Below are 20350 nucleotides of genomic sequence, written 5' to 3'. Positions count from 1 at the left end.
AAAATGTACATCAATCCACTATCCAGCTATATTAAACCTGACTGGTTTATGTTACAAAGTGATGACTGTTTAAGGATTGGCGAGCTTCTAGCGTAAACAAAATCTCGTTAATTATTTTGAGAAGACGAACATAGGTTCGTCTGTTCGTTCGTTCGTTTTACTGAAATTATAGTGTTTGTAGGACTGGGTCATAAGGCGACTGTAAAATTGTTGGAATGTCAATTTATGATTATGAAGTTCAGACCAATTTAAAAGTACTCCTGTATTATGGGCCAGTAGTTCCTGAGATTGGCGCGTTCCAAAAAAAAAATCTCTTTATGGATGTATTATTCGTATAGATTTGAGATTTTTACATCCTTCTGCGCAAGAGCGCTTATTTTTTAAACTTGTACAAAAAATCAGCTTCACTTTTAATGGAGGAAGTTTTGAACCAACAGCAATAATATTATCATATAATGTACGTTCAGAACACGTGTATATCGCCCTTAATCTAGTGCATCTACATTCAGGCCACTTTAAACAGTTCCTAGTGTGTAATGACAAAATGTCCCGTTGTTGTTTATTTATCGCTGACGCTTGGTGCATTTTGAATTATGAATTAACCGTTTTGATGTTCGTTTACGAGATGTTCGTTGTAATAAATTTTACAACAATATATTTCGGTTTTCTTACAATTCTGTGTGTCTATTCTTATCATAGATAATAAAAAAAAAATCGTAGATAGACTCATTTCGTCGTTCGTTCGATTCGTCCACCTTATTTGGACTTTCGTTGTTTATGGATGAAAAAAATGATCTTATAAAGAAATTTGACAACTGTTTGCTTGCTTGTATTAGTCGGGTTCTGAAGTGATTTTCACGGAATATCGACTCTGTTCAGTCTTTCAACGAAAATTCAGGTCATATCGTATTTATCATCTCGGAAATATAAATAAATATGGCGTCTCATGACCGACCTATATGTGTCCAACCGGCCACATTGCTTAAATATTAATTTTAATATGGCAGTACCTCTTGCTACATCTTGTTAAATTGATGCATTTGTTTCAAAGATTGAAGTAAAATGTTTTGTACTTGCTTTTCGCCCGTGGCTTCGCCCGCTTATTTAAAGAAGATTCCCATGGGAAGGAGGATATTTTTTTTATTCGTACTCAGTAGACTGAACGGCGAATATGCAAAATAAATTTTCTTATTATTTCTTAGCAAAAATTTATGTGTTTATATAAAATCCAAAATTTACTTTTATCAGACAGACGCTATTCTTCTACGTTTTAGCACATTCGTTTTCCCCTCATTAAGCGCTTTACCGGTTTTATATGAATTCTGAACATATTAAATGGTTAGTTGACAGTTTGACGTCGCTATGGAGTATAATCTGTGTATAATATATTATCTGCGGTAATGGTGGTATATTGTGATGTTTTATGAGCTTCGTTGGCGCTGTCCTTGGCGCTTCTAGGAATGTTAAGCTTTATTTCATCCCAGTTATGTTTTCGTCGAAGCATTAATTAGTATCAATGCCGATATATATATTTTTTTCATATTAAGCATATAGCAATATATCTTAATCGGTCATGATATTGGTATGGTAAATGAGAAATCGTCGCAATCATAAAGCTTTCTGATAATACTTACTAATTATAGAGTTAAAAGCGCTTCTAAAAAAAACAATCATAAAAATTCGTCCACCCAGTAAAAAGTTATGTGATAATAAATATAAAAAAGGCAGTTGAATAGATTATCTCCTCCATTTTTGAAGTGGTTTGAAAATTATGTTTGTTTGTTTATTTTTATTACACAGCGTAACGGAGCAATATTATGCAATTCTTTTTGAATATGGAGATAGATAGGGAGCTGGTAGGTACCGCGGTGAAACATTTATGCACTACCTAGTATAAAAAGTCGCTCTCCGCCGTCTGTGTGATTGTATGCTTAGATCTTTGAAATGACATAACAAATTTTGATGTTTTTTTTTCAATACATAATGTGTTTCAAAAGGAAGGTTTATATGTATATATAATGAGTTATTTTACCCGTGTAAAGACAGGGTGGGTGGCTAGTTAATGAAAAAAATTGTTTTTTTCAAATACAATATGTCGATTACCATACTGTTTTTCAACTGTTATTTTGGTAGGACGCATTTTTGAACAATAAGTCCAATTGTTTCATTGGTCAATAAAACTTACAAATCATGTATTGCATTAGATTATATCCTTATAAAATAAGTAAAAAACGAACCGTTTCACGGAACAATTAGCATTATTAATAACGGAGTAAATATACAATTAAAAAACTAAAAAAACTGCCAATTAGAATTCTGTTCATATATTGTCATGTGTTTGTTTACTGATTTGGAATTATCGAGGTAGAAACATGATTTGTTAGGAAAAATACAGAGCTTTATTATACAGTATAATTATTCTGAGAATAATTACTATTTTCATATCCTTATGGAGTATTTAAATAGATCTTTCCAAAGATGACATTGGACGAATGGAAATTGTTAGGTGATGTAACTATCCAATTAAAAGGAATTTAATTAATTATTAATACCTACTGTTCGAGAAGATTCCGCGATGGTAAGCGCTACCACCGCCCATGAACATTTGTAGAGGCGTAAGGCCTCTACAAATGAATTGCCGACTTCATATTGGAAAGGGATTATGGAAGGATTGACTAGAAGAATAAAGAAAAGGACTGAGAAGGATGAGAAAAAGGAAACGGGCCACCGGCCCCCCCACTAACCGTACGTAACACAGAACCATACTACTGTTTCAAGCCGGTCTTCTATGGGGGTCTGGTACTTCCCCGTTGCATGCTGGCCCAATTGGTGCCGAAGCGGGCTCGACTCCAACATAAAAATATAATGTCCATTTTAAATTAGAATTAGTATATACTATGTATTCAAACAGTGTGCATTATAGAACGATCCCAACATTTGTATATTGAAATTATAATGACATTCATGTAACTATTATGATTGTAATTTTATTGTTGGATTTACAATATGATTTTATCAGCGACCCATCAGGAACCTTGGCACACTCATTGAATACAGCAGACGGCTGCATATTTAATGGCAAGTTATCTGATAGTAACTAACTTGCTGAAAATGCCATAGTTCTATAGCGAATTCAGGTATGCATGTTAGTTGTTACTGCTGAAACTAATATAGTACTGATGTGTTTAAGTACTATCTATCGTAATACTGTTGAATTGCTAGAAGTGCTGTGTCCTATCCTTCCTAACTCTTGCTCAACAAGATAATATATATATATATATATATATATATATATATATATATATATATATATATATATTTTTTTTTTTGTAGGAGCCAAGGCAAAGAGTTGAGTAGTACTTGTCTCGTTAATAAATCTATAATACTACTAGCTGCGCCCCGCGGTTTCACCCGCGTAAGTCCGTATCCCGTAGGAATATCGGGATAAAAAATAGATGTTGGCCGATTCTCAGACCTACCCAATATGCTTACCAAATTTCAGAGGAATCGGTCAAGCCGTTTCGGAGGAGTATGGCAACGAAAACTGTGACACGAGAATTTTATATATATAGAAGATAATATTTTTAATTTCTGCAACTGTAGGGTGTAGTTTACGTTGCGGCATATAAACTGAAATATGACTTTGATATAACATTTTAGTGGTCGTAGTGATTTTTAGGTTAAATTCACGAAAAATAGAAAAAAAAATCTTTTGAGTAATGTATTCGAAATTTGGTGTCCTAATGTTTTATTATGCATTTTTATAGAAGGAAGTATATGTACCAAACCTATTGTAAAAACCAAAACAATGAATGCTATTAAACACAGCAATAAACAATTTCCACTCACCAAGCAATGAAAAGTCCGTGAGTGTTACCAGATATAAATTGAGATCTTTCAGACACGGCCGACGGATATATAACAAAGAAACTGTACTCTCATTGATTTTCATACCGAGACCTGTTCGTTATTAACAGACCTGTAAATCTTTCACGTGACTTTCATTTGTACTGGAGTTAAGAATGATGTACGATTGAGCGCTAAAATCAGCTGTGAGTCATTGGAAACTCTTTGCTCGACAAGGAAGTTATGATATCTGTTTTTTTTTACTACAAAGGGAAGTAATTTAGATTTTTTAATTGTCTCATTGAGATTATTTAATTTTTAGCTTATGCAGAGACACTGTTATCCTTAGCTGTTTTTGCTTAAGTCGTTTATCCTATTTCGTCTTCTGTTTCTGCATTAACGATGTTAGGAATATGTATATTTATATTGTTTGTAGCAATTAAAATAATTGCTTATTTTTTTATATGCAGATTTATTTACATCGGTCAAAAATCTGCACATAACAAAAAAATCTCTGTATTTTTAAGTTTTTGTTATGGACTAATGTTGTGAGAACTAAATAAAGATGATTTTTATTATTATTAAAAATATACGCCATGCATGGTTTGTCTTTCAATAAATTTTAGAATTTAGTCTTACATCAGGATTATTATATAAGACGCATGCTGGCTAGTTCGATAGATTTAACTGCTTTCAGGTATAAAAAATTCAAGACTTAGAATATCTGAAGCATTATTAGTTTCTCTTGATTAGTTTGCTGCAAACATCCACGCCACCCAAGCTGTACAACATGAAAATTAAAGAGTGAATTTAAATAAAATTAATAAACCAATATTAAACATGTTTTTACATTTCATAGCAGACGCTTAAAAATATAAGGGGGAAAAGAATTTTTTTACGATTTGTTTAATTTCACTTTGTGGTAAATGTTTTATGTTGCTATTAAATATAATTAACAATTAATTTATTAAATATAACACAAACAGTGCGCGTACATTTTCAATTGTTAAAAAAAAATTCCAAAGAAGAATTCCGATGCAAAAATTATTAAGTATTACATTAAAGATCAGGCGCTTCACACTTTAATCATCTTTCAATACATATTTATATGGTATATACTACATGGTAATATATTGTTATTTATAACCTAGCACTGCGCACTTAACTCCTATTTCACAATTGCTCTGGCAACACCAGAAACGTCATTTGAAGCGTGTCAAACAATAGTTTTATGTTTTGGCGCGGCTGCTTTTAGCAAGTCGTATTCAAACGTAATAGCCAACAAATATTTTGCAAGATTTATGACAACGTTTTTATGGAGAAATAAAAGATAAACAGTATCAGTTTTATTTTATGTTTCGTATGTTTTTTTATCCATTTTTATGAAAAGTCTTAACGGATTTAAATAATTGTTGGTTTGTTGTATGTGTCTTCTCTTGGATTGGGATAATAACTTTGAAATATTTCACAAACTTTTCCAAAAGACCGGATTGACATCCGGACGCAGTCGGAGTTCCAGTTAGTTTCTTATATTTGTTTTGAAATAATAGAAAGATAATTCGAGCATTATTTAAAAAGTCCATTAACAATGAAAATACTAATGAATTCTTGATCAATGTACGTAAAATTTTAAAGTTCACGCATCTTTAAATTTCTTAATGAGCATTAAGTTATGAAATTTAAGTTTGTGGTTGATATTGAATAATAAATTTTATATCATAATTAATTTCTCACACACTCAGTCTGCCAATAAAACTACCAAGGAAACACTCCGTAGGTATCTATTTTCGCACAGCTATTTCGAGACGACTCCCCGCTATACAAAACAAACAAACAAAATTATCTCCGGTTCTAATATATCATTATTTCAGCAGAAACTGCGCTGTTATGAAACAAATTCAATTCAATATATCATTCGCAGCTAAACTAGTCGTGAATTAAAAGTACTCTACTGGACGCTTCTATGGAAAAACAATATATACTCATATACTATACTACAGATGTGTACATTAACTTTTAGCCCGCGAGTTCGCATGCGTTTTCATAGGAATGCGAAGCTGTATTTAAGCTAATAATATAATGAATATTTAAGCTATTTAAAAAAATATATATGTTGAAAATGAATTTAGCGTTTGAACAATCCTATTTGTTTGAAGCTACTTAATGTATGGATTATAGATTCCAGTAAATCATATATTTAATTATAACATTGTATTAGTCGTGGAATGCAACACCGGATGGGCTATATCGGGAGAGGAGATACAAATCTGTCTCCCAATCCAGACTGTTTGATCGTCAGCACACGACATATCTTGAAGCTTTCGTACTTAATATAAAAGGGGATCTGGTTCTATGGCCTATATATATATTTAAATGGACTGATTTTGTTTTAATGTAACGTACCTACATGTATCTTTTTTTGCACAACTTTTTTAAGTATAGGTATAATTAAAAAAATTATTTTCATTAATTAACATATATATATTTTTTTTATAAACATGTATGTTTTTTTGTTTGTTGTTGTACTTATTCTCTCAAAAGTGGCACAATCGGATCCAGATTTTTTCTATCCACCCAATGTTGATCTCCTAATCGCTTGTTATTTGAACCCGTTATGACAGCAAAAAGTTTCCTGTGTTCATGACAAATCTTTCCCACACCATCAATGGGTTTGCCAAAACATTGCATTGCTGTCAGTATGAACATGTGCATTATACACACCTGCGCATACCGTTGTACAAAAAAATGCGAGCACTTGAAAAAACATTTTTTTTTACTGTGGTGTGAGTGAGGAAAATATTGCTTGGAAAACTGTTCATTGATTTGTTATTAAAGGATTTCTCATAAACATCTCATTGAAATATTATGTTACTTCATAATTTTACTTAGATTATCATATTGTTTTTTTGACTAACTTCCACCACAATTGCTGTTGGTCATAACCTGTATAAATTTACATTAAACCTATGTTCATTAACGTTATACACGGCGAAGAATAAAAACGGACGATTTTGACGACGAGAAATTGGACGGAAAAAGTATCGTTTAAGAAGTATCATGTATGTGTGCCAATTTTTATCCAGATCTCATTACCCATTTTGGTTTGATTAAGGTATAAATATCCGAACCTAGACATTTATAATATTTTAGTAGATTTAGCTGGTTTATAGTGAGGGTAAAAACTAATTTAAGTCATAAAACCACCCTTTTCTGCCTATCTCTCGCGTGTACTTTTCACTCCATAAAAAATAAAGGTACACGATACACATTTACCGGCTCGTATACATTTTTTCTGAGCTAACGGTAAGCGGTTCGAATTAAGGCAGGTAGGCACGGCTGCGCATGCGCACCCGCTGATCTAAGGCTGCCATCGCTGTCTGTCAGCTATTGTGTTTTTATACAGTTATCGGGATTTGTTATAGTTTAAATATAACTTATAGTATGAGACGAGTTGTAAGAACGAATTTTAAAATTCAATTCGGACGGTGTGACGTTTGAATAGATTTTCGTCTTAGATTTTTAGGCGTTGTAATGGTTTTATTATTGAAATAAACTGCATCGAGTTTTCAACGAAATCTAGGAAACGATTAAGTACGGATAATATATAAATAGTATTTATTACATTTCATTTTTAATAGGTTATTGATAGATTTCATTAAATTGCGCCAGAGTTGAGTAGATTAAGAACGCGTGCTAAAAACCTTCTTACAACAAAGTATAGTTAGACAATGTGTACCCTTTCTCCCAGTTAAGTAATAAATGACATCTCCGTAAAACTGTCCCTTTGTGAGTAGTGAAAGTAAGATTTTATACTATTCAACAAAAAATATTTACAACAACTAAAAAAATTACAACGGGTCAAAATATAATTTAACATTTTAAAGAATATGTAAAATAAAAAATTGTACTCATTTAAATAGACTGTGCTCTCAAATCTTAAATTCAATATAAACTTTAGTGTTATTCAAACGTATGTCTCTAAGGAAAGTGTGCTGAGAACAAAAAATATTAAATAAATAACTGAATCAGCATGTTCTATCTAAACATACTATAATATCTATGGTTTAATATATTTCAAAATCAACAATTTCGCCCTATCAAACTAATTGTTGGCAATACTTGAGCTTTATTAGGCGCTTCCCGTTTGAGTTGCAACTAGATTAAATATACCAAGTGTGAACGCGACCTAATGAGGATGCGTCTTTATGCACCATATAGTGATTAGATTTTAATATACTACCAAAAGCGTCGTCAAACCTCGAATTGTTGCGTTAAAAATAATAAATTTGGTAAAATATTTCGAAAATCCCTGTATTTTGCTAGTGTGTGAGTGTGTGTAAAAAGAAAAAAAGCGTATCAGTCTACTATCTATGGTATTAGTATGAGCTTTGTTTAGTTTGAAATCCAATTAAAATATTTGTATAATTTAAATACTGTCTATGCTACAGGAATATCGAGTTTTTTTTTCACATTTTTTTCTGGATGTAATAGCTTTAAAAGAAAGTGGAATTGTGATTTTTTATAGGATTGCTATATTATTATACTCCTTGTAAATATAATCTTCATGTTTCTCAATGCTTTGAGTGTTGGGTTGTGAGTTCTCAGTTTGTCAAACAAATATCTCTCCATTGCAAATTAAGTTATATGTAAATGTCTTGCAATTGTTGATCATTTCAGCTAGGGTACAGTACACATTACATCGATCCCTATTTCACAACGTGTTTTATTTGTAAAGAATCAGGTCATGTGGGTCCCAGATCCCAGCAAGATGGGATCGCTGGCGGCCACGTGCGCGCACGCAGCGCTACGTCGCTTGACTCACAATGAACTATATCCGATAAATAACAAATAGGCGATACAAAACTGTCGTGATTGGAATTTTAATACGACAAAAGAAATTAAAAATGTATGGTTATAGAAAACTACGATATCATTGAGTTATCATAGTTTTTTTGTTTTTGTTGGGATATCTTTTGATATGCTTTAAATAAAATCATTTGAATTAGTACTAAGTTGTCTTTTAATAATTTCGCCGATTAAATTATATGTATACAACAATAACTCGAAAGGACAATAGAGAAAATCGTGTAAAATGATTTCTGAAAATTATACTGTATCGCATGCAGAATGCAGATTTAATATTTAAATTTATTTCACTGTGAAATCTTCGTTTATATTCCACGAATGTTGCATAAATAAGTATTGCTACCACACCCCCATTAAATAAGCTTCCATTTTAGCAATGTTTAGATTTATCACTTCTTCGTGTTTGTTGGAAATTTATTATTCATCGTATTATTGACACGCAGATGTAATTATACCAATTAAAAGGTGTATAGTATGATTGCATACCGCCATTGAATATTCTATTGACATCATGTTTTATTTTAATAATTTTCTGAACGCATATAAGATGCGACTAACTAGGAGTATCGGTGATTTTCTTTCAAGTAAATGCTCTTTTCTCGTGTGATATTCAGTCGTTTATCGAGATAGGTTAAGACGCCTATCTGACAGTTAGTGCCTCGATGGATAACGTAAGTCTTGGCTTTGCGTCTGATTTGTGACATTTTATATGTGTTAGATAGAGCCACGTACACATACAACAAGATATATCTTATATAGTCAACCAATTACCAAACATTTAAAAAAATGAAAAGTTTCAGATGGTCATGGATGGATTCATGTCAAATAAGAAGCATCGTACCCTAAAAATTCAAATTTTAAATTGTAAATATTTACTTCTGCTGCAAGTACTTATTATATCATCAAGTCTATGTCATCGCCCTGTATGGTGTTACATTTCATAATTATATAAATTGCATGCAGTATAAGGTGTGAGTCACAATGATCTCACAGTCACGTCACATCGAAACAAGGCCTTGCATCTGTATATGCCCTAATGACGCGTCAAAGCTCCTTAAATGATGAATATTATGTGACGTGTAAGGTTTTATGGAAATGTATAAGAGAGAAGTTTTCCACGAAGGGAATTTTTGTGGCGAATGGTTGAATTATTTCCATTGCTTTAAAGCCTTATGTTTGTGTAACTTTCCGTGGATTTAGCCTGTGTTGGTCATATTCCGATTTTGTTCCACTGGTTTGATAAGGGCGAAGTTTTTAAAAATCTAAGATTATTAATATGGCCTAGAAAACACGCACTGTTCCGCATCATTGTGGCATATGATTGCTTGGATTGGAGATGATGAAAAGTAAATAAAAGAATCTTTTTGAAGCAGAATTTTATCGAAGTTATGGCAATTTTATCCCGTCTTTAACATTCACTAATAAAACACTTTTTTATTAAGTATACGCTACCTATTATTGGTGTTAAAATATGGAAACATTACGATTATTTGATGGAGAGTTTGCAAGGTAAGGTAATAATAACATGACCAATCTGAAGAAAATACAAAAAATATAATGAAACATAATCTTTAGCAATATTGACCCAATAGTGGTTACTTCAACGATATTACTAAAAAAAAAAGAATATTGATAGGAGGATCTATACTTCCATAGAAATAGGTTAGGAAATATTAGTATATAATTCAAAGGAATAGTTAAAGTGCAATGACTTAATCGTATTTAACATAAGGGCACGCAAGCTCTGGAGACAATGCTCGATGGTTGCGTGTCAGCGTCGCGTGTGAAACTTAATGCCCATGGGCTCCTTCCGACAATACTTAAAATTGCAGCAGAATTCATTTCGATGCGTGCGTTTTTGTTTTGGTTGAGTTGTGTTTTGAGTGTCTCTATGGGACTGTCGACACGAAAATCTATTTACATGTATACAGGACACTGACGTATTTTTTTTTAAGTAACGTGACGTAATTTTAAAACTGCTGATCTTGTCAAGGATCTGTCGAAAAATATAACTCTAAATGTAACACGCGACTAAAAATTAACTGGTTGAACTCTGCCATAAAATATGGATAATAATCAATTTAATAACCCAACTAATCACAGATTGATCTAGTAAATAGAGCCTTCGCATTAGTCACAGTACAAACCAATTATCGGGCAATGAATCAGTTATCAGATGAAGCTTACGATGCACCCCCGTAGCCGGAGCGTAGCGTAGTATCTACGCTCAGTAACGTTCGCACCACGCGACCGAGCGCACGTCTCTGACCACTACTCGAAACACGTTTAACACTGAAACGGGACAATAGAATGCATTATATAGAAGCAGGTAGCCGGGGCCTGGAGTTCTATGAAGGATTATGACGTTTGTGTTGCCGCTTGTGCAGTGTTTTGTTAGATAGTGGAAACCGCCAAAATTAGCTCCTACGAGGAGTTGGACCGCGCGGTGTCACCCCGAGGGGTGCGCCGTCGCCAGTTCGTCAAGGGTTGGAAGAAGACCATGGGGGTCATATCTAAGACCTTCGGCGTCGTTTTCAGTCTGTAAGTAGCCTATCCCAAGTAGTATTATGAGCCAAGAAATAGGTATCACGAGTGACATAATTTTTTTAATCTATTAAACACAAAAAAATATAAGACTTGTCTTTTTTGTAAATTTTTTGTTTATAATATTGTGAAGAAAAAATAGAGCGTATCACACTAAATTCAAAACGGCTGATACAATCTGATGTGTGTAAAGATAGTTAAAAAGATCTAATTTAAATAATTCATACGCTAAAATGTACAGTAGAAACATTTACATTCATACGTGTAACATATTCCTATAATCTCGGCAATTTATCAAGCGGAAATAAAGGCCTGTTAGAACTGTGCGTTTACTTGCGCAATAGCATCTATTCGCACGTTAGCGGGGACTTTCGCGCGATAATCCTAAGACGAGCTTCACCTACAGTTCTCACACCATACCCAATTACTTGCATGCAAATATTATATAACGTGTCTCGTTAATTTTGGCCACTGGACCATTGTTTTTTTACTCTCACGTTATATTCTAATTACGTTACCGACAATTTAAATGTACTTCGCTTTCACCTCATATTTCATCGTTGAATGAGGTCAGAATGCTATGAAAAGCCATTTGATGTTTCAAGTGTAGTAAAGTTTGAGTTATAGTTTAACCTGAAACTCAAACTCAAGAACTTTTTTATTAATATAATCTATACTTGTAATTAAATATAAATGGTCATTCTTAAAACTTCCACCGATTCGGAATGTCACATCTACCGAGAAGAATCAGCAAGAGACGCGATTATTACTTGTTTAGAAAGAAAGAAAGAAAGATCAATTAATGCTTATATGTAAAATAATTTCAATTGATGGACTACTACGAACTCTTGTGTTCTTAATTTTGGTAATGATTATTAATATTTATAGAAATAATAAATGATACGAAGAAATGAGAGAAATTGCATGCATCTAAATTGTTTTCGTCTTAATCGAATGATGTTTATTTACATGTAGACAATGGTATGGATACGGGAATGTTATCTCACGGTTTAGCAACTAATCGTCTCTTGTCCTCGTTAGATAGCGTGCTGATTAGTACTGTTTAATTACGATGTAATGACGAGAGGTTACACCAGCCCTTATTATGTTGTTATTCGCATCCGCTACTTTATCGCCTCCTTGGTTGTTTTATGTGGCTTTGTATACAATTAATGCCGATTCACTGCACGGAGTCCTTTTGGATTTAAACTTTTTTATATCTTCAAAATTTCTTAGCATAATCAGTTAAATAGTATTTTTTGTTTTATATCTCCCATGGTAATCTACGGTTGCTTCTGTTATGATTATTTTGTCTTTAGATGGGTTAACATCTGGTTTTTTTATTATTTCAATAACTGTATTCTGCCATTGGATGATTTGGGTTTTTCAATCAGCATCTGCAAATGATGGGTTTGGACCGCAATTTGATCGAAGCATATAATTTTGTTACTTTGGTCACGTCAAGTACTGTAATGATTAGATGTATACTTATAAAGATAACTTCTTAAGAAGGAGGGGAAAAGTTTTATGGAAAAGTTGTTTTATACTACATAAAAACACAATTTTGATTATTACTCCGTACTTTAAGCTAGTAACTGGTAATTGACACAAAACACAATATCCTATTGTTAATAAGCAAGCAATCAACAGAATTTTGATTAATTCGTAAATAGAAAATATATGATTAAAGCACCGTACCTATATTTGAATAGATATGTCGGATATTGGTTCGAGGATTGATTTTGAAACAGCCGACGGCACAGACCACAGGAGATTAGGATAACAGTTTTTTAATTTACCCTTTCGGTATTTTGTCCATCAACTTTAATGTTCTAGCTCATTTTAGAAAGCATAGAAAGGTAGCGCAGGTAACTGGAAATTGTAAGAGAGTTGCGTTTTAACGAATCCTTTGTAAAAGCGATTTCGGTTGGGTCCGAAGAAAATTATTGTTGTGGTGATACATTTCAGTGTTTCGAGAGCTTATTTATTCATGACAGATAGACACGTTAAAATAAAAGTTCTGAAATCTTTTGTGATTAAGAACTCATCTTCTTAATCACCCTCTTTTAAATATATTTCTAATGGTGATAAGAATAAATGCCTGTTTGATAACTGAAACAATGTATGAATGATTTGTTCCAACGAACAAGCTGGTTTCTTATCAACATTTAACGGAAGTTGCCAAAATTCTAAAGACCTGTACAAGCACAATACTTTCAAGAAGACAGTTGTTCATAAAGTCAAGCTTCTGAGGATATAATGCATATAATTGATATGTGTTTAAGTTGATATAATACTTCATAATGTTTACACAAAACTACATTAATAAAATTCCCGATACTGCCACTTACGCAGCTAGACATTGATTTAAACACGATTAAATGAAGGTAGACATTGAAATATATGTATTACGGACGCTTTTAATTTGTTGAAAATTCCTTGCTCATCCCAAACGGTTAACTAAGTTGTGATTTACAATCGCTTAACTGATAGATGAATTGAAATAATCGTAAATCGATGGTTTCGATTCGTGCTCCGCAGTCATTTGATTCGGAATTAAACTCGTAAATAGTAATGGTTCACTCGTAATCGTTTTATATGGGAACACGGTGTGGGGACGATATAGCGTTTTATTTTGAGATTTAGGACACTGGTTAAATAGGGATAAGTAACTATCAAACAAGCCAAAACCGCTTAAAAGCTTTAACTTTAGTTTACAGAAGTTTGGTTGCATTTAGAAAGAGTTATACTGTACTTATTTGGACACAACTTTCTAAGATAGAATTACTCATGTTATTTTAATATTAAATGAAATTTAAACTCCGAAACGTTTTAAAGTGTTTTATAAGTAATAATTAATAGTAATGCTTGACATGAATTCATATAAAATATGTCCATAGAATTCCCGGCGTACGTTGCGTGCATGTAGTATATTAGAGCTAGTAATAGTAAGGACGTCGGTAAACCAATTTATACTCTATCATCTGAGAGATAGAGATTTATTTGAATTTAATTTTGTCTGTCAGTTTGTTCCGGTAATCGGTTTTAAGACAAACATCGCGTTACGGACTACACTGTGTGTGGAGAATTGTCGTTTTTAATCAATCCGCTAGATATAATCGATCTTATACAAATCGTATATAAAGCTTTCGGGGCTGGAATTTGAAATAGAAACGTGCTTGCCCTTAATTGCGTGCGAATCAGCTATACTAGCGATATTGGTTTGGTTCGTAAACTATTTATAGACTTATTATTTAATTAGCTTAATTTTTAGAAAAAGCTGAGCTTAAACAGTTTGTAATTCTGAATGCAATAAAATGATTAATTTTATGGACGGATAGGTTAAACCAATCTCGCTTATTTACGCTTAAGATAATTGGGTATACAATACACATTTTAAGAATAAGTATTGTTAGTATATGTAGAGTTAATGTTATTATTTTAAAATGCAGAATTGATGTTTGTGTACGTCTTTGAGTCTTAAAATTGTTTTGTACGCTTTAATTCTATTTAGATAGAAAAACATATTTGTGTTGACAGGCGTTGTTGAAATCTTCAAAGAACACCATATGCCCTTCCTGTTTTGTGGTCTAACCTGTGTTATTCGTAAAAATTAAATATTGTTACGATGTCTATTTCAATATTTATAAAACTATTTTGTTGTATAATGAAACTGAGATCACTTTTATGTTGAATAAAATATTTCACATACCAATAGCCAAAATATAATAGTCATATTGCTATTTGAGTTAGGATAAAAAGTCGTATTCGTAATGGGCTATGATTTCTGGGTATCCAAACACAACTTAAAAATAACCAAATAGTTGCAACGCGACAGTAAAAGTAATTATCCCACAATAAAAATGTGTAATGAGAACATGGACCGGAATGATGTCCTGTCAAGTGGAACCTGAGCTGGCTGCGTGTCCAAGGAAAACTGCTTGGCGATCGACGATCTGTGTGACATCACAATGTAGTTATATTGTTGCATCTAATCCGTTGTATCAAGAGACATTGTTGTTTCTGAAACAAATAGTACCTATTCACGTGTTGTGGTTCGGTCCCCTAAAGTAGGATGCCATGCCGGAAATTTTCGGATTGCGATGCATTTCTAAAAAAGTTTAGTGTTTGATTTAAAATTAAATACAATTACAAATTTTGTTAAGACGCTTCTCTAATATCCAGTGAGTGAATATAAAATAAACACGTACAGCTAGGAGACCCATTTGAAAATAATTTCTTAGCATATATGAAATTTCTCACACCATATATCCTACTATCCTACTAATATTATAAATGCGAAAGTTTGTAAGGATGTGTGTGCGTTTGTTGCTCTTTCACGCAAAAACTGCTGAATCGATTGCAATGAAATTTGGTACGTAGACAGCTGGACAACTGGAATAACATATAGGCAACTTTTTATACCGATATTCCTACGGGATACGGACTTACGCGGGTGATACCGCGGGGCGCAGCTTTTGTTTTATATGTGCCCAAAAGCACGCCTTTTTTACCATACCGTTATAAAAAATCAAGCAGGCATACACTATGTTATTGTAGCCAACATGTAAAACGCAAAAGCGTTTTGCATATAGGATTATCGGCTTATCAGTAAGCAATAAAAGAGACAACTACTTTGTTCCTATGTTTAATTGTTGAGGAAGGAGTGGTGTCGCAATCGGTCATTGTCTACCTTTAAATATATATGTAACTCTGATAACATTTGTTTGCAATGTTTATAGCTTTTGTGGCTTTGTAATGTAATTTAAGGATTCTAAAATATGTAAAACACATATGTGTATATAAGAACTATGTGAATAATATGAAAAAGAAAAACATTGATTTTTTCTATAAAACTTTGCTTAAAACTTATATATTGAATCGAGTTTTACATATCATTTCTTTCTTTGACCATTTTAATTATTCACGTTTAAAAACATAGGTTTATTTAACCCAACTAATACGAAAATAGAAAATGTTATTCATCCAACTTTATTAACGGTTAGACACTGACCTTTCAGAACTGTATTCCGAATCTACCCTCTATTTATACATCAGTTATAAATACTTGATAATTTCCTTAATTTGTATCGAATCGGGTTAAGACACTTTAATCACATAAACATTCATTATAAATATAGAATATAGATTACAATGTCGGCGTCCTAATGTGTTATAATGATGGAGGTCGGTCGCAAATTAATTAAGGGTTAACGGAAAATTTATATTAAAACCTTAATCAACCTTTATCCACACTCTACTCATTTCGCTCGTAAATTAACGTTTTATTTTTAGAATATAAATGGTTTTGTGAAATTATGGCAACGGAACCTTATTTTGTTACATAGATGGAGATTTTAAATATATTAATAGTGGCTAAATTTTGGGTATAATATTATTGTTCGAAGTTTCAATAAACGTTTTAAACTATGAAACGTATCTTAGTTATTATTTATTGGAGATTTAATTAATAGAAATTTCATTGAAATATATTATTATTCTAGAATTCAATCAATGATATTCAGATTGAATACAAGAAACCATTCGAGTTGTGCGTTTAGGTAAACAATGTCAGAACCAAGGTTTGAACAAATTATCATTATAATGTAATGAGAATATTAGTTTGCCAGAATTGACCACGTCACGCCAATCAATGTGTACCACCCAATTCAAACACGCGATTTTCTAACTTAAAATTATGCTGATAAAGCTCAAAACGCTTAAGATATTTCATTTATGAGTATTTCAGCAACACACGTTTAGCTGTATTATTTATTGCCCAATTTTATAACCCTTGCGTTGGTTTTTTATTTATAAAATCGTACATATGTTGCCTTCTATATAATAAAGTTATGTTGTGTCATTTTAAGTTCATAAATCACAGATACACAATAATAAATAGTTGATGCACATTTAATGCATATTGTACCAAATGAATGAAGAAAGCACAAATAAAAAATCTGTATCTAAATTAAACAATCTGATATTCTACCATTTGTAAACAATATGTATTAAAAAACAGCTACTATTTTTTAGTAGTAAGAGTTTTGAAAAAAAACTTTTTTTTTATCTTGGCACTGGCAAAAGGTCTTCATTTCTTCAAGGGCAAAAAGATTTTCGAATTCATATGCGTGCATGCTTATGAATTCGAAAATAGAATCATGTATTCTATGAAACTATCGATTATAAATTTTCTCTATAAATCGATATTTTGCAACTAAATACGGGAAGCTTGCCGCAGCTAAAACTGAAAGCAGAGTGATATTTTTAAATCTCAAAGAGCTGATCATAAAAGCGGCCCGTTAACGTAACGATTACGATCAATGTATGTTATTTGGTTATTTATATATCGTTTGCATTTACATACGTGGCAGGAAGTCATACAACAATGTGGGACGCCATCGGCGATGGGACCGCTCAACCGCGACCCCCACTTTATATGCAAACTGCTTAATTGTGGATTTTATATCACAATGAACGTTTAATTGAAGCTAAAGACTAACATATCAGTTGTTTCGTTGCTTATATATTTTAAATTGTTTGAATGCTTTTATTGTCGAGTATAAATGAACTTAGAGTAGCTAACTTCTTGGCATTCATACGAAAATTATAGTGAATATTCAAAATATAAGCACGTTTAATCTGATAATTTGTTAAATCTGGAATATAAAATTCTTTATCTAACTAAATTTGAAGTATTATGTGTTCAGTAAAAAATAACACAAAGTCAGACAGAAACATCGCAAAAATACACGTAGGATTAAAATGCATAATTAGCAGCGATCATTCAAATTATATCTTCTGTTTAACGTTTCAAACGAATTACGTAAGATGGAACTACATAAAATCATATGGCTAATTACCTAAGTAGTGTAATTTTGAGATATTTGTATTACCTTGCTCTGTTTATTTCGATAATACATACTAATTATGCGTTTATTTAAAATTTGTTTGCCGACTTCAGTAAGATCCATAATCTTGTTTATAATGATAATAAATGAATAGTAAACCTATAAAAAACTGTTAAAATTTTATAAGTGTATACCAATATTATTTCTAAGTATATTTAATTCAAAATAAAATTATAAATGCAAAAGTAACTATGTTTGTCCTGTTTGTCCTTTTTCACGTCTTAACTACTAAACTGATTTGAATGAAATTTGGTACAGATATAGTTTGAAGCCCGAGAAAATACATAGGATAATTTCGCCGCGTGCAGTAAGCTAGTACACAATTAAACTAAGACATGAAAGTTACTTTAACTTCCACTCATTCCAATAAATAAACGTTCAAACAGTTCTCACAGATACCTTGATATGTTCTCTAAGAACCGTCAATGGAGCTACGAATGAACTGTATTGACTAGTTTCTAGTTAAAGCAAACACGGGCGCAGATTCGACACGTCCAAATGTTTTGTGTTATTGTAGATTGAAGCCACTCACATAATTTGTGTGAAGTGTTTTATTTCATATATTCAAGGTTTCACTCTTTGTGAGCGCGGTAGTCTTTTGTTTTCGTAAGCAGCACCAGAGGAAGTAATTTGTTACAATATTAGGCACGTATTCGGGTCGATTTTCGCTGAGGTCGAACCAATGTCGCCTCTTACATAATTTAATATATTTTATTTTAATATAACAGCAATTGGTGCAGCACTTGTCAATATATTGTCGTGAGGTTTCGGCTCGTCTGTTGTTTGCTTTGAACCGCTGTTTAAATATTTTACGCTTATGTTATCATTGGGTATAAATGAAACGTTTTTTCCCAATGATACACATACGTTTTCAATGGCTTTTAAATATATATAAAGAAAAAATGAACAAAAAACTAAATCGTCTTCAATTGTCAGCAACAGACAAATTTTTATGAAAGGCACCAGCTTCCAAAAAAGAATCATCGAAATCGGTTCTTCCAGTCGATAGTTCAGGGGTATTAAATCAAAAAATGTATTCCAATAAGCACCTCCTTTTTTCGGAAATCGCTTGTAAAATATTTCATAAACAATCGCTCAAAACTCAAACCAATGGTCATACTTATAAATTGTCTATGCTTAGATGTCTTCATAAATACATAGCTTTCTCAATTTTTCCCGAGGTCTAAATTTTAACATCGACGTATAATGATAACAGAACGACGCCGAGAGCGTGGCTTTATTAGTATTATTACAGATTATTATCTTCCCTAATCACGGGAGGAATCTAGCTTAATCTGTGGTTATAATTTTTCAACATTATAATATATCAGGTGAATAACATGCTAAGGTCCAGTAACGAAAAACGTAACAGAACATACTCGAATATTTCGCTTGGACGTAAAAGATTTTAGCCGTTGAAGTATTATTTATATAGGAAATCATTATTTATAATAAATTCCCTTAATTAAAGAAGGAAAGGGTATATTTTTGCAAGCTGTTTAACTGAGGGTAAATGCAGGTGTTGTTACTCCATATTTTTTTCATATCCGGGTCTCGCGTTTGTAATCGTTGTGGTACAGTAACATTTGGCAAATACGTTTGTCGGTTAATAAATTTGCATACAGACTTATAAAATTATTTTGCACTTATAGACGTTGTTAATGCGCAAACAATTGCGTAATTTATGTAATTAAAGGCAATTAAAGAGATATAATCTCAGACAGTAAAACATCTTACCTGTATTAATAATAAGTTAAAACAAAATTATAATATTATTCTATGTTATGATACACTTTAAAACTCAATCCGTTAATAGAAAAGATACCCTAATAATTAAATTAAAATTTGATAAGATACATCAGTAAGAGAATCAAGATGTCAAGACATCGGGACGAAACGTTATTTCCAACCGTCATGGTCGTAGACCCTGCTTTCAAAGCGAACACCTGTTGCCCAACACTGCTTTCCAAACGTATACCTTAAGCAGATGTAATAAAGTATCAATTCATTTGTTTGTTGATTTGTTTGAGGAGGCATACGCGCCGGAGGCACCATAGCGCGTGCGCCCTTAGGGGAATGCCTCCTATAGTCATTAGCTTTTGGAAATTGGTGCCATCTCAATGATATATTATCGGGATATGCCGGATGCCTGTGTAATGACTACGATGAACGCCCGATTTAAT

General features: G+C 32.4%; 1 protein-coding gene across 4 annotated transcripts in view; it reads left to right on the top strand.

Moving 5' to 3' along the window:
• Window positions 1-20350, top strand: part of LOC119834939 (E3 ubiquitin-protein ligase HECW2) — an 86188-nt gene that overhangs the window by 52716 nt on the left and 13122 nt on the right. The window contains exon 1 of one of the 4 annotated variants that reach the window (XM_038359494.1): window positions 10933-11253. The exons of the other annotated variants lie outside the window; for them this stretch is intronic. Coding sequence (XP_038215422.1) covers window positions 11213-11253 — 41 coding nt within the window. The 5' untranslated portion in view covers window positions 10933-11212. Of the gene's footprint in view, window positions 1-10932; window positions 11254-20350 lie in introns of those variants that run through there. 4 annotated transcript variants of the gene reach the window in all.

The sequence above is a fragment of the Zerene cesonia genome, chromosome 20 (genome assembly GCF_012273895.1).
Source record: "Zerene cesonia ecotype Mississippi chromosome 20, Zerene_cesonia_1.1, whole genome shotgun sequence".
Lineage (NCBI taxonomy): Eukaryota > Metazoa > Arthropoda > Insecta > Lepidoptera > Pieridae > Zerene > Zerene cesonia.
Note: the sequence above shows the minus strand (reverse complement) of the source record. Positions and strands in the feature narration are given on the sequence as shown.